Source organism: Amblyomma mixtum, chromosome 2 (genome assembly GCF_055824585.1).
Source record: "Amblyomma mixtum isolate Tamu chromosome 2, ASM5582458v1, whole genome shotgun sequence".
Lineage (NCBI taxonomy): Eukaryota > Metazoa > Arthropoda > Arachnida > Ixodida > Ixodidae > Amblyomma > Amblyomma mixtum.
This window is the reverse complement of record NC_143013.1, coordinates 126,419,595-126,432,997: the sequence shown is the minus strand read 5'-3', so window position 1 is coordinate 126,432,997 and position 13,403 is coordinate 126,419,595. Positions and strand designations below refer to the sequence as shown.

General features: G+C 46.5%; 2 protein-coding genes across 2 annotated transcripts in view; one reads left to right on the top strand and one right to left on the bottom strand.

The window, feature by feature from the left end:
- Positions 1–13,403, bottom strand: part of LOC149360794 (uncharacterized) — a 95,458-nt gene that overhangs the window by 2,883 nt on the left and 79,172 nt on the right. The window lies entirely within an intron of this gene.
- Positions 1–13,403, top strand: part of LOC149360797 (uncharacterized) — a 71,886-nt gene that overhangs the window by 34,461 nt on the left and 24,022 nt on the right. The window contains exon 10 of the mRNA XM_089567931.1: positions 309–434. Coding sequence (XP_089424057.1) covers positions 309–434 — 126 coding nt within the window. The remainder of the gene's footprint in view (positions 1–308; positions 435–13,403) is intronic.

Genomic DNA, 13,403 nt, shown 5'->3' with positions numbered 1-13,403 from the left:
GCATGTCTTACGGCTTTGCCCCCCCCCCCCCCCCCCTCAAATTGAGCTGAACATACCGCCTGTGTGAGATCGTGGGGCTGTTATGCCTCAAAACACGAAGAGAAAGGGCGTTCAGGAAGTGGATGCGGAAGCGCTAACCACAGGAAAAAAATAGTAAGCTGTTTCACTAACCCTAAATTGCTCACTTTCCTCAAGTCTGAGCCTCCCTGATGACTGACGAAATGAAAGAATTCTGCCCCGAGCGAGTGCTGAAACAGGTGCTGAGTGACAACACGCTAATCCTGCGTCACTGTGTGCGTCTTCGACAGGTGTGTACCGCAGAGCTGGGCTGGAAGGTGGGCGCCGAGGGCATAGGCGACCATGTCCGCTACGAGCAGTTCGCCGAGATGGGCAAGTGGCGCACCTACAAGACGCGGCCGCACCTGGCAATTGAGGTACGGCGCCTCCGGCACTGCCCACATTTCGGTGCTGGACTTAACGCTGTTTCTTAGAAGAAATTACCGAAGCGCAGCGCATGTTTCAAATTTAGCGTGTCCGATCAAAAGCGAACGGTCTCCGCTCACTCTATATACATAATGATGTCCTCCGGAGTGCGGAATTCAATTTAATCGTTAAATATTGTCACAAAAATATGGTTTGGAGTATTACCTTCTAAAGCAGCCTCAGGAACCCTCTTGTTTTCCCCTCAATCTCCAATCTTACTGAGACAGCTGCCGCGCCTTCACACTCTTCAAGAACTCTTCGTACCCCTCGTCTAGTCTCGCAAAGGCATGCCCTTCAGTGCGCGCATGGACGCGAAATGGCACCGAGAATTGGAGGGGAGGAGGTATCTGTGTTCAAGGCAACACTAGTTGTTGCTTCGACGGACGCCGTTGCCTTCCTCTTTATTCTTCCTTCCGTCTGAACAAGAACATACCAGCCACGGCAGCCGTGTTTCCATTGAGGCGAAATGCATGACACACCCGTATGCGGTGTGATGTCAATAAACGTTAAAGAATCTCAGGTTTGTTTTATGGAGTTTAACGTCCCAAAGCGACTCAGGCTATGAGAGACGCCGTAGTGAAGGTCTCCGGAAATTTCGACCACCTGGGCTTCTTTAACGTCCACTGACATCGTAAAGTACATGGGCCTCTAGAATTTCGCCTCCATTGAAATTCGACCGCCGCGGCCGGGATCGGACCCGCGTCTTTCGGGTCAGCAGCTGAGCGCCGCAACCACTGCGCCACCATGGCGGCTCTTTAAAGAATTTCAGGTTGTATGCATTTGACCGAGGCCCTCTACATCGGCGCCTCTTACACAAATTTAAGCTTTCTTTTACCTCGAACCTTACCGCATCGGAGCCTCCATCACGCAAGCGCAAGATGAATATATACAGAGCTAACCCCTTTATCTGTTCCATCTTTCCCTCCTTTGTTCATCTCTTCCCCGACTTCGCGGTTGCGGCGTTGCGATGCCCACCGAAAGCAATACGGGTACTACGCCTTCCTTTGTTACCCTGTAACGGATTTTTTTTTTCATTGGTTGGTGCCAGTTTATGATGCCACGAACAAGGTAATATAAGAAAATATCAGTGAGGAATGGTAGGAACGGAGAAAAAATCGCTGGTAGGGCAGGCTGAAAGCCTGTTCCTATTCAACCTGTTACCTTCTGCACGGATAAAGAAGTGCGATGAAACGCCCAAGGGCTTTCACACTCTCAGCACATGCAGCGTTTAAGTGGATCATCAAAGCCGATGTAAGGGTAGCAGGACTGACAGAAGAAATGTTGAGAATAACAGCGCCTGCCTTTTCGTTTGTCGGGCTTGACACTACGTTTACCTAACGTACGCTTTCTCTATCCGCCCCTCCCCCTTCACAAACTTTTTTTTTGCTTTCTGAATTTTTTGCAGACGTCTTTGAAAACAGCCTGCGATCGGGCGCAACTCGGTTTTTTGTTTAAGGAGCTGGTGGAGATAAAATTATACAGCAGCTGCATCCTACCGGTACTCACCTATTGGTCAGAAATGTGGAGGCTAGCCAAGAGGGTTAAGCTTAAATTAGGGACAACGCAGCGAGCTATGGAAAGAAAAATGATAGGTGTAATGTTGAGGCAGAAAGAGGGAGACTAAGTCAGGAAGTAAACGCGGGTTAATGACATCCTGATCGAAGTCTAGAGGAAGATATGGGCTGGGCGTGGCATGTAATGCGAAGGCAAGATAACCGCTGGTCCTCAAGGGTAACGGAGTGGATTCCAAGACAAGGCAAGCGTAGCAGGGGGCGGCATAAAGTTAGATGGGGAATGGGGAAATGGGATTAAGAAGTTTGCGGTGATAGGGGTGGCCGCAGCTTGCATAGGACATAGTTAATTGGGGAGACATGGGTGAGGCGTATTTCCTGCAGTGGGCGTACTGAGGATGATGATGATGATGGATGCAAAAAAGTGTCCAGGCGTCCGCCGCCTTGCTTTCATTATTCGCATCAGCCAACATCTTGTGGGCGTCTTTCGACCTTCGCTTTGCATTTACACTTAAAAGGTTTTAGCGTCCCTCTTATTTTTCCTAATTGGCGTTTGATTTCAAATTCCGGTGGCTCAGTGGTTATGGTTCTCGGCTGCTGGCCCAAAAGACGCGGGTTCGATCCCGGCCGCGGCGGCTGAATTTCTTTGGAGGAGAAATTCTAGATGCCCGTGTACTGTGCGATGTCATTGCACGTTAAAGAACCCCAGGTGGTCGAAATTTCCGGAGCCCTCCACTGCGGCGTCTCTCATAGCCTTAGTCCCTTTGGGACGTTAAACATCTTAAACCAACCAACCATTTTCATTTTAGTTTTTCTTTCTTTAGCCCTTGTTCATTTATGCTGATTGGTTTAAGCCTGCGATAGCTAAGCTGGGGCAGCCATTCCCATACCTTTTTTATTTGTTTGCTTGCGCTTCTAAAACAGAGACTCAAAAATGAGGAAATGAGGAACGGAGTGCATCAGTTCGGATGCAAACCATTCTTTAATTCGCGACCTTGTTAAAATTTAAGTAGCCCTGCGCTGGTCAAGTTCATAAAAAACAGAGAACATAGAATCAAATTTAACGCCTTCAGCGCCCGAATGGGTGTGTAGGACACAATTTCATTTAGTTTCAAAGAACTTTTTAAAAAATTCCTGGCACCTTTCTATGTGCATATTTTTTTAAGAAATTCGCAGCAAGATGCGAGGGGCACTAAGAGCTGTCGTGCAATGAACTGTCCCTAGACTAAAATCTGCCACTTTACCCAGCACGCACGGCTGCTCAATTTAAGGTTGCGGAACTGAAACCCGGCTACGGCGGCCGCAAGTGCAAAATCACCGATGTGTTGTGCGTTGCCAGTGCTCGTTAAAGAACCCTACGAGATGTAAATTGAACGAGAACTTTCTACTACGGCATCCCTCATATCCAGTGCAGAAGATTGAACCCTACACACCGCAGTCCCCCACTAATGAATTACCCTTTAGCAAATTCCTTGTTCTATGTTTGCCGAAGAACTAATCTTCGTTCTCAGGCACCGAAATCAAATGCATGAGGCGATACACTCTAGCTATCCACAGAAGAATGTGCAGGCCATAAAATTTCGCATCCGGGTCCGGTGCTGACACTCATTTCAAATATCAGCACTGAAATTCTCTTCAAGATGATAGGAACGATTTCCGCCACCCTTCCAGAGCATAGAAGCATCAGGACAGGGGTGGCGGATGAAAGGCCCATTACGTGACTAGCAACGTTGGCCTGCACTTCAGAAGTATGTCGTTGAGGTAAGCCGCCTATTACGAGCTCAACAACGTGGTCTGCCGCGTCCGTCAAATCTTGCTTTTATCTCTGCGTCACTGGCATCTGGATGTGGCAGCATTTAGCCCACAGACGTCTTTCAAGCGCCGAGCGAAACGCAACCTCCTTTCACTTTCTCTCGCGCATGCGCAGATGCGGGCAGCACTGGACCTGCAGATGGGATCGCGGAGCCAGGGCCTCGGCTGGGCTTTCTACGACATCGACCTGGACGACGGCGAAGGCCGCTGCGCCAGCCGCTGGAAGCTGCGCAGCGCACACGAGGCGCGCTTCTTTCGCCTCAAGGAGGCCGCCAAGAACTTCCGGGACTTCAAGGCGGACTTCCGCGAAACCCTGCCCCGATACCGTTTCCGATGAACACAAGACTCGGCTCGCGCCTTCCGTGGCTCTTCCTCGCGTTGTGAAAGAAATTAACGGACAGCTTGCGTAGTTTCTTTGTTTTCTGTGTAGTCGATGTAAAGCTGTTGCGCAGCTGTACCACGCCCCAAGCAGCACAGCTTAACGGCCCAATATTGGAATTAGATGTTTTACTCTGGTCATTTGTAGGACCCTTTGCCAATGCACTCCCAATATTGGCCCGATTAGCTGTGATGCTGGCGACCACAGTATCAGCAAGCGCTACCACCAAAAATTTCAGAGCGAAAATGAGGCACTAATCACGTAATTTATTATCAGCAACGGAATGTCGACGATGCCTTGGCGTCGTAGGTAGTCCGGCTGTGTGCCCCTGCATAACGCTATGATTAATCACCCTCTGAAAACCACAATTTTTCAAGATTGCGCGAGTGATCCAGGTCCTTAATACATTGTTTTGTCGCCCAAACTTCATTTGGGTAGGAAGTAGGCACTTTCTTAGTACTCGCTTCGAATTTGGCAACATGAAAGTAAATTTTATGGAGGTCTTTGCAGCCATAAAACAAAAGTACGTTTTTTAAAGCCACGTGTAAGGAACACAAGTATTGTCATATTCAAGAATATATTGCGCAGATTAACACAAGACGAAGGGAGAAACACGCACACACACACACGAGCGCTCGTGTGTGTGTGTGTGTGTGTGTGTGTGTGTGTGTGTGTGCGTGCGTGCGTGCGTGCGTGCGTGCGTGCGTGTGTGTGTGTGTGTGTTGCGTGTTTCTCTCTTCCGTCTTGTGTTATTCTGCGCAAACTTTTCTTGAATATGTCGCTACACCAACTGGCCCAACGTTCTGCTCTACAGGTATTGTAACCTGGGGCCATATTGTAAACGGTGACTCCGTTAGCCTCTACAAATTTTTATTCTGAAAACCTGTGAGCGATACGCCGGTGCGGTCTCTTGATCTGGATTTTACAGCAAGGCGGACATTAAGTACCTCGTATGAATCAATATTTAAACGACTGATTGACTTAAATAACAAATAAACTATTTTTGATATAACGGGGCAAGGTTATATTGCGAAATCAATGGCAGTCAACATCGAAGGTGAGAGCTGTGTTTTTAAATTTTATAGATCGGCAATGTGTCTCAAAATATCGAACGCCAAAATTACGCATTTAAAAGCTCGTTAAGGTCGCTTTCCCGCAGTGCAAAAATCTTAAATGGCGTCTCTCGCAGTTCTTATGCGTCAGATACAGGCGCCGTTGGTGTATTTGATGTTGAAGAGGTTATAACTTGATTACGGCGGCAATACAACGCGCAGCGACTTCTTTATAAATTTGTTAATGCAGGAAAGCCAATTGAACTAGCTTTCGAATGCGTATTTTTGTCGTTCGATATTTTGAACCTGATTGGTGATTAAGAAAATTTAAAAGTGGGCCTTCGATGTTGACGGTCATCAAATTCGCATCTAACCTTGCCACTAAAATAAAGTCTATTGTTTAATTTATCATAACATGATCCATATGAAATACAGGCATGAAAAAATCTTTGCGGGATGCGGGCTCGCCGAAAAATTTATTTCGTGGTTGTCCCGCTAGTAAGTCAGCTGTTATTTTCCAGAAGATGGAATAGGCATGTACCCTTGTGTTTCAATGCTTTTGACTTGCTTTGCTCGACTGCACTATTTATTTATTTATTTATTTATTTATTTATTTATTTATTGAACCTTACAGGCCACTCGGGGAACTGTGTAAGGGGTTTAAAATATAAAAGTAGATCACAGTAGACAAACGGCAAAGCACTACTTAGTGCGTTGTTACATAAATATATACCAGAATTCCCAAGCACTAATAGAACTCTATATTGTCACTGGGCAACAGAATTCCCTAATATGCAAATCAAATTTACAAACGAATACATGCAAAAGAAACACAAGCTTGGTAACGAAATAATATAAATGAATTATTGTAACACAACGACCTATAAAGTTCTCAGGGAATGGAACAGAATCATTTAACGACGCAAGAAATTCAGGAAGATCATTTCAAAGTGATATGGCGCGGGGAATTGATGCACTGAAAGCCTTTGTGCGTCCGAAGGTGAGTGAGAAACTTACGTGGTGATGCAGCCGTCTAGAAGTGCGCAATGCAGTGCAAAGTGGCAAGGGCGAAGGCCTATCAGTATACACACACTTGTGCAGCAAGCATAGCAGTGAAACTGAGAGCTGATTTTCTAGAGGCCGGAGATCGCTTTCTTTTTTATGAGTAGCATGTTGCAATCACTCAGTTCAGTCCTTGGGCGCGGCCGGGCAGCCACCAAACCACGTGACGTGACGTCACGACAGCCGGAGGAAACACCGTAGGCCAAGAAAAAAAGAAAAAGAAAGAAAAAGGAAAGAAAAAACAAAGAAAAAAATAAAATAAATAAAAAAGAACGGCTGAGCATGGTGGCGGTTGCCACCGCCCCGTTTCAAAGGGGGCGCTCCTATCCATCCATCCATCCATCCATCCATCCATACGTCACGGAGGAAAAGCTGCTGAGAAAATCGAGTGCCGCAAAGCAATACCTCGCGCAAAAAGACAGCGCAATATGCAACGCATTCTTGGCTTAACCAAGCCAAGCCTGGGCATCTTTTTTCTTTTTGTTACACTGAATTGGCGGCTATTGTTGTAGGAAGAGAAGCTGGCAGCTCTGTTTTGAATTGATTGCATCTCTCACGGTTTTCTAAATAATAAAATCAGCACAGGTTAAAAAATTTCGCAGTGGCTTAGCTGTTGTTAAGCCTCGATATACAAGCGATAAGGTTCAGTTACGCTTGGTTTGACATCATGGCTGTCGCAGTTCGCGCAGAATGCACTAGGAGCACCACGATAACGGTGGAGGTGTTCGGCCGTCCACACACTGCCTGTACGCAGGCGGAGGAGGAGACGCGCGTGTAGTGAATAGGGTGCTGTCTTAGAAGGTTGCTTTAGAGACACGCACTGTGGTGTCCATTCCATTCGGGTGTACACCAAAATATGAGAGACAGGCATTTCCTTTCCTTAAAACCAATTTTCATTTCATTTTCCTTCTTTTACGACCCGGTTCGGTTGTCCACCGAGGTATCAGGTTCCTGGCTCACTGTTTGTCTTTTATTTGTGTTTTTATTCGTGATATTTTATTACTTTCATTTCATTTGTTATTTCTGTTTCTGTGCTTATGTTTAGTCATCTTTTATTGTTTTTGTTTTATTTTTCCTTGTAATGTATTGTAAAAATTTTTCGTATTTCAATTTTTTTCATTTTGTTTTAGTTTTCTCTTTTTTCCTGTTTTTTTTTCTGCACATTACATCTTTTTCATTTCATTTCTTATTTCTTTTTCATTTTTAGTGATTTTTAATTTTGTTGTTTTGAGTTTTTTATTCCTTTTATTATAAGTATGAAGCCCATGCATTCACTAGAGGCACCTTTATTCATGCTCAAACCTTGAGAGACTACATCGGCTGTGCAATTTGCGTGAATTTTAATCTGACGAATCCAGATTCATGCTGGCTGACCACGACAGTGCCGTGTGTATGTACAGTCTTTGTCAAAAGTTTAGAGCCCAGGGGGTTTGCTTCAAAGCCTCGCAGTGGGACTCCTATAACATTCGTGGTAGTCCTACCCATTGTAGGAGGCAGGACCAGAAATCTTCGTACCTTCAGCAAATTTGGAGCGCTGGAGATGCATTACAAACCAGACAGTGTGCTTCAGAAGCAAACCCCCTGGGCTCCAAACTTTTGACAAAGGCTGTACATAGCGTTTAGTGTGCTTAGTTGATTGTTTGTTTTATTGAATGTTATGTGCCAAAGCCAAGCAATAAAGAAAAAAAAAAGCATTCGTGGCGGTGTGGTAGCGTCTCCGCTTCAAATGCCTAAGACCCTTGTTCGATTCCCAGCCTCGACGCAGTTTCAAGTAGTGACGCGGCGGCGGCGACGGCCATCTGCGCCGCTCGTGACGTCACTCGGCTTCGCGCATGCGCAGAACTCGCCATTCGGTTTATTGGCATACGCGAAGCTCGCTTCCGACCCTCGTAGTGAAGCTTTTCGCTTCAAAAGAGTCACCCTGCATAATGATTCACTGTCCATTTTCCACTTTGGATCCATTTTGTCCTCGGGCACTGGCCACTGTTCGGTGACGTGGCCCCGACGTTCAAACGTCCGTGGGAAGCGACCGTGGCCATTGGCTTATTGGCGACCGGGGCTCATGATTGGTTGCATATCGCAGCCAATGGTGAGCCAGTTCGTGCCGCGAGTGGCGAAGGTTATCGTCTGGGTGGGGATCCGCTACCTTGTGATTTCTACGATTGGCCGCTTACTGCTGTCGTCTCATGCTGCCGTCACGCTAATGTCACCCGAAATTTAATGGAAAATGTATATCCATTTCAAATGGATCCTTAATAATGCGGCCTCTGGTCCCCCATGCATTCTCGCATCTTTGAGAAAGCACCTGTCATCACTATGAACGCGTGCATGTCATCTGTGCTACCACCGTGTATGTTTTGGTGAAAATAAAGGTGATTTTGTTCTATTACGAAATTTTTTTTCTCTGAGACGACAAATTACTGCAGTCGAGAGCTGGACGGAATCTCGTCTTGTCGGGGACGATCATACTGAAAAAAAAAGGGACTAAAACTAAGAAACATAAAAAGTTGTGATGTAAACGATCACTGTGGGCCACTGCGGGCAGTCGTAGAGCTAGTTCCCTAGACTGGAGTGTAAACCCAAATACTGAGCCAGATAAGAAGCACTCAGGTGTTTAAAATGCTACTGTTCGTAACAGTTCTATCGTCTGCAGTCTGACGTGTCACTAGCGATTAAAAACTGACTCACTTATCCACCCCGCGAACTAAAAACTGGCATTAGGTCCCACAGAAAAAGACAACAAATCATTATTCAGGAAAAACCAATCGCGCAAAGAAATAGACGGGTCTTTCTCACATAGAGCATCGGAATCGCAGCTTAAGAATTTTTTCACGCTACATTGTTGTTTCCCAACCTGACTCGAAACCCTATGATATGTTTATTCTGATTGGATTTCATAGCCTTTGGAAAACGCGCATGCAAGACCGCAACGTTGAACTTGTTGTTTCGCCCAGAATTCATTTTAGCCAAATGTTGCTGCAGGTAACGGACATTTACAAAGTATTGGACTTTTTGACGGATTGGTTTCCTCTGCCACGCAGGCACTTCAATTGTAGGGGGCATATGTGTAGGTTATGTGGTCCATGTCCAACATTCTCGGACAAAAATTTTGGAAATTAGAACATTGTAAGATACTGTTACGGAAATATTGAAGGAATAGTCCATTCTTCTGATATGTAGCAAAATCTACCTTCTATAATGTTTCTATCGATCGCATCGGACATTTAAGACTGCCATAAAAGCCAAAGGGGAATACTTTTCACGACAGCAAAAACGTTAATGAAAAAAAATGCGACACTGCCGTCGGGTGATCTGCAGATATATCGATTGTTATAGTGAAATCTTACATTATATGAAAATACTGCACTCATAGACGGTTTCCCGCCCAGAAATGGTTTTGTTCAGAATTGTTGGGTATGTTTCACACCATATCGAATCAGTGCCCGTGTCTGCGCGGGCAAGAGGAACCGCTGGCGGCACCGATTAACGCTGTTGCATCATGCCCTGAAAGGCGGAGTTTAAGTGTCCCTCAAAATTTTGATCCATCCTCGTGTGGCACACACACATAAGAAAATAGACCATGGGTGGAATGTGCGCATGAAAGTCTATCGAAATCTCCATACCCGGGGGCTTCTTGCATGTCAATCGCATTGAAATGCGGCCTGCACAGCCAGGAGTCAGACGATCGGCCAATTATTTTCACGAGCAGCACGATAAGCCGCTGCGCCATCGCGGCGGAGGTTCAAGTGGCTCTGAAAGACAAGTTCTGGGGGCAAAACCATTGGAGTTGCCGCTTTAAAAAGAAAACACACTCCGTAGGGGAGCTCTGCTGCTGCCCATTCCTTTTTCCCATGTGGAAAAAAACGGAAGCAATCGGCATATGCTGTCATGCACCGATGAACTACCATGGAATGAAAAACTTGTTTGAAATACTCATGCCTAAAGTAAAGAGTATGCATTTCTGCGTCGCACTTCCAACAATAACGCAAATAACTGCTTTCAGTTCTTCTTCACTACAACTACTTCCGAGCCGGAGAACACTGCAACGGACGTTAGGCTGTTGCTGAGAATGAGGGAAGAGGAAGGAGAATGAAGGCCTCATCTGATGTTTTGGTTCTCTTCCTGAGGTTCGATTTGACTCAGTATAGCCGTTGTTCTTTCGGAAAGTCTGCTGTTGGTGCAATTACGCCGGGCGGCTTGGGAGTAAGAACTAATGTTGAGAGATATGTGCTGTCTGTTACCTTCGCCGATGGCGAGTCCAATCGCTATCTCCTTGGCTTGCCTCACTGTGCACTTATGGAAGATGGCGCTGATGAGCTCTTTATGGGTACCATCAACCACCGGGGCCAACACTGCAGTATGGTTGGGATAGCAGACTGCGTCTACATAGGTGTGGTTTGGGTCACCAGCGCGGCGTTTTGCGATTTGGCTCGGTGTGCCCTCCTCCCTGGATGCATGTTAGGATGCATATGGCAAGCGATTGGGGAGACCGTTTAGGTGGCACTTATATAATCAGGGACTTCTGCAGTCTTATTCATTTTTCTCGCGCGGTATGAGTACACAGGTGTGGTGAGAAGAGTGCGTGATGTAGTAGTTCAGAATAGCTCTTCTTTAGCGACTAATTGGGCCTCTGAATTTTGCAAAGAGTTGGAGATTGCTAGGTTCATAGATTAGTGAAGCGACGACGGCGGCTGCGCCAGTAACAGATATCCTTCCTTACTGATATCGCAGCGCATGACTGCCGCTTTACGAAACTAATCCGCGTTTCGATGGAGGCGAAACGCTAAAGGCGCCCTTGTGCTGTGCGATGTTAGCGCATGCTAAAGAATTCCAGGTGGTCTGAATTGATCAGACGTGCTCCTATATGGCGTCCCTAATAGCCCACGCGTCGATCCTGAATGTTAAAGCCCACAAATAACAAGTTTAGTGGTTCAATTTTTTCTGAAGTGTTGATTACTGTGGCCATTATTTTGAACTTTGAATACCGTTTTTGTATGTAGCAAATTGAAATTTGCTACAGCTCTGCAGGATGAAATTACGCAGAAGTATTTGCGCAAAAGTACAGAGATGCTGAAGAGCAAATACTGAAAGAACATTTGTCGCTTTGATAGGCAGTGAACTGCCTATCACTTTCAGAGCCCAAGATAAGAGCATAACTATTTATTCCGATAAAGGAGGACCTTCATGAGCCGAGCATGGCGTACACATAGCAAGCTGTCGGTAATGGGCGAAACAAAAGTACAGTAAAATCAAAAAGCTAAAAAAATTAGTACAAGTTTACTACCGCTTATACGCAGAGTACGACGAGTGGCAATTATCGCACTGACGACGTCACGTATTACTGCCTCTTTACTGCCGCTGATCTCACAGAAATAGCCGCCGTAACTTATGAATAACTAGACGATTCGTCTCTAAGGAAAGTGTATTCTGCATCATGGCCGCTGTTAGCGCCTTTGATCCAGTTCGGTTGCCCATGCTGGCCTTGACCGGAGGGTGCAGACCAGAGTACAGTGGCCGTGTCATCGACCAGGCAGCATAGCACAATAAGCATGCAGTACGTACGTGTTTAGCCGTCTGTATTTTTGCTGCAGAATAGGGCATGCGGACGGCGCATCAACACCGACGATACTTAACCGGGAAACAGATGTAAGTTTTACTGTTGTTGCAAGAAGAGAAAGTGGATTAACGAGTATTTCAATGTACACCTAATTCCTTCTAGGCACTCCTTAGCACTCACAGCAGCGTTACCAACTGAGGCACACACTGGCCTTCATAAGGATGGCACAAGACCGGCATTAAGAAGCAAATTTATGTCTCAGGCAAGAACGCTTCTTTCCGAGAGAAAAGAGCAGCGGAAGTCACATTTTCACTAAAGGCCATCTTGTCCACGGCATTGCGTTGTGGAGAGGGAGGCTGCACGGAGTGCATTCCGGCGCCGGTTTCCTTTGTCTCCCCTATACGAAATCCTCTCCCACCAAAAAGAGAGAGAGAACTTTAAAAAATATTTTCACGGTGCAAAAAGGCACACCACAGGAAAAGACAAAGAAATGGACAGAAAGAGCGCCGACTACTAACAGAGTTTATTGCGGAAAACAGAGAACTTTGCCTGGACAGATGACCCTTATACACCCTCCGGTCTTCACACGAAGCGAAGTCATGGTTTTGACCATGTTTTCATTCTCCATGGTCTTGGCCCTTCTCGCGCCGCCGGTATAGAGTTGTTCGTATTGAAGAAATCACGAACAGGCATTGCGCCCACATCAACTCCTGACAGCCTGCACCTTCGCCATATACTTGCATGCCAAGGAGAAAATAATGGGGGACATCTGGCTCAACTGCCAAGAAGTGAACATGCCTTGTAGTGTAATTGTCCTCGAGGGCTCATTCGCTTTGAAGGCCTTGGCACTGGTGGCGCAGCAGTCGCGAGTTGTACTGGCTAAGCCTTAGCTTGTAAAATTGCCTCCAGGCCTATTGTGGTAGGGTCAGCCTTATCTCCCAGCCTTACAAGAATGCTGTCCAGGCGGGTGGAGTGTGGGCAATATCAGGAATGTACCTTGCGTGGTCATGTAACCTACGTAGGAATGTATTTTGTCGGCCTTGGGGAACGGCGGTCACACAGGCGGGGGTCGGAGGGGCAGATATGCCTCTGACTTCTTCGAGCTTAAAATAGCTGAGGAAGTCATCACTATTCTGAATCTATATGTGCTCACAGTAGTGCGCAGTATTAAATTAAACAATATGTGAAATGACTGTGGCCCCTTCAAGGTTAAAAAAAGCCCTGCAGTTTTGAATACGTTCTTTTTTTCCCCTGGTAAATTACAGCCTTTACCATCCGCCGAAGCCGAAGGCCAATCTTGACGCCTGGGCAGGGCTTCCAGTGAAGAAGGCATCCTGAAAAACACCAGTATGCTGTGGTCGTCGCGTAAGCGCCATTTTGCATCACCCGTGTTGTGCGCGGCAGCATCTTGGAGCGCTGGCAAGCAACCCCAGCGCCGCCTTCGCTTCAAAAAGGGTGCGCCCGCGGTGGCCTTGTCCAATTAGCAGAGCGGTGTCTCAAGGGCTGCCGTCCGCGCGAAAGCCAACATATCGCTGTCTTGCAGTCCA